Source organism: Limulus polyphemus, unplaced genomic scaffold (genome assembly GCF_000517525.1).
Source record: "Limulus polyphemus unplaced genomic scaffold, Limulus_polyphemus-2.1.2 Scaffold13832, whole genome shotgun sequence".
In the NCBI taxonomy this organism is placed as follows: domain Eukaryota; kingdom Metazoa; phylum Arthropoda; class Merostomata; order Xiphosura; family Limulidae; genus Limulus; species Limulus polyphemus.
This window is the reverse complement of record NW_013679442.1, coordinates 1,735-2,781: the sequence shown is the minus strand read 5'-3', so window position 1 is coordinate 2,781 and position 1,047 is coordinate 1,735. Positions and strand designations below refer to the sequence as shown.

The following is a 1,047-nucleotide window of genomic DNA, read 5'->3' as shown; positions in this document are numbered from 1 at the left end:
GAAACAAAGAAATAAAATCATACAACAAATACATAATACACAATAGTTCAAAGGTTAATACACCTCCATGCTTTGAAACAAGGAAATAAAATCATACCACAAATACATAATACACAATAGTTCAAAGGTTAATACTCCTCCATACTTTGAAACAATGAAATAAAATCATACCACAAATACATAATACACAATAGTTCAAAAGGTTAATACACCTCCATGCTTTGAAACAAGGAAAAAAATCATACAACAAATACATAATACACAATAGTTCAAAAGGTTAATACACCTCCATGCTTTGAAACAATGAAATAAAATCATACCACAAATACATAATACACAATAGTTCAAAGGTTAATACACCTCCATGCTTTGAAACAAAGAAATAAAATCATACAACAAATACATAATACACAATAGTTCAAAGGTTAATACACCTCCATGCTTTGAAACAAAGAAATAAAATCATACCAAAAAAAAAAAGAAATTAAATTATCTGCTGAAGCTTGTTTATTAACCAAATCAAAACTAAGAATGACATAAGTTAGACTTATAAGTTAAACATAGACTTATGTTAGTAGGGTAATTACCAAGATGTGATTAGTGCTGATTTAGGGTAACAAAAAAACCTAACAGAAGTAGCTACCTAGATCCCAAATGTAGGAATTGTTGACTGTAACACCTAGAGCACCTTGAAACTCAAGAATAGCATATGCAACGGCCAGTTTATTTCCCCCTTCGGGAGACCAAGACAAATAAGTAGCAGTTCTTTGAGCTGATTCTGGATCTCTGAAAATTAAAAAATGACTGAATAAAATATTATGTTCATTAAAAATCTTTGCTACATATAATAGAAGAGGCTTTTCAATTTTAGAATATATGCTTTATTTGAATAAATGGATAAAATTCAGTATCTTATATAGTTTTCATTGAGATTAATCCTGACAACATTAAACCGTATGCTACCATAATTTATGAGTTATGTGTATTCAAACCATCACCAGAACTGACTTATCGTTTGTTTTTATTCTTATACTGGTTATTCTTCTC

The 1,047-nt window shown here is 29.1% G+C and overlaps 1 protein-coding gene across 1 annotated transcript in view; it reads right to left on the bottom strand.

Annotated features, from left to right (window-relative positions):
- Nucleotides 1–804, bottom strand: part of LOC106477274 (dynein intermediate chain 2, axonemal-like) — a gene marked incomplete at its 5' end in the record, with an annotated part of 4,607 nt that extends 3,803 nt beyond the window's left edge. The window contains one exon of the mRNA XM_013937862.2: nt 644–804. Coding sequence (XP_013793316.2) covers nt 644–804 — 161 coding nt within the window. The remainder of the gene's footprint in view (nt 1–643) is intronic.
- Between the last annotated feature and the right edge of the window lie 243 nt (nt 805–1,047).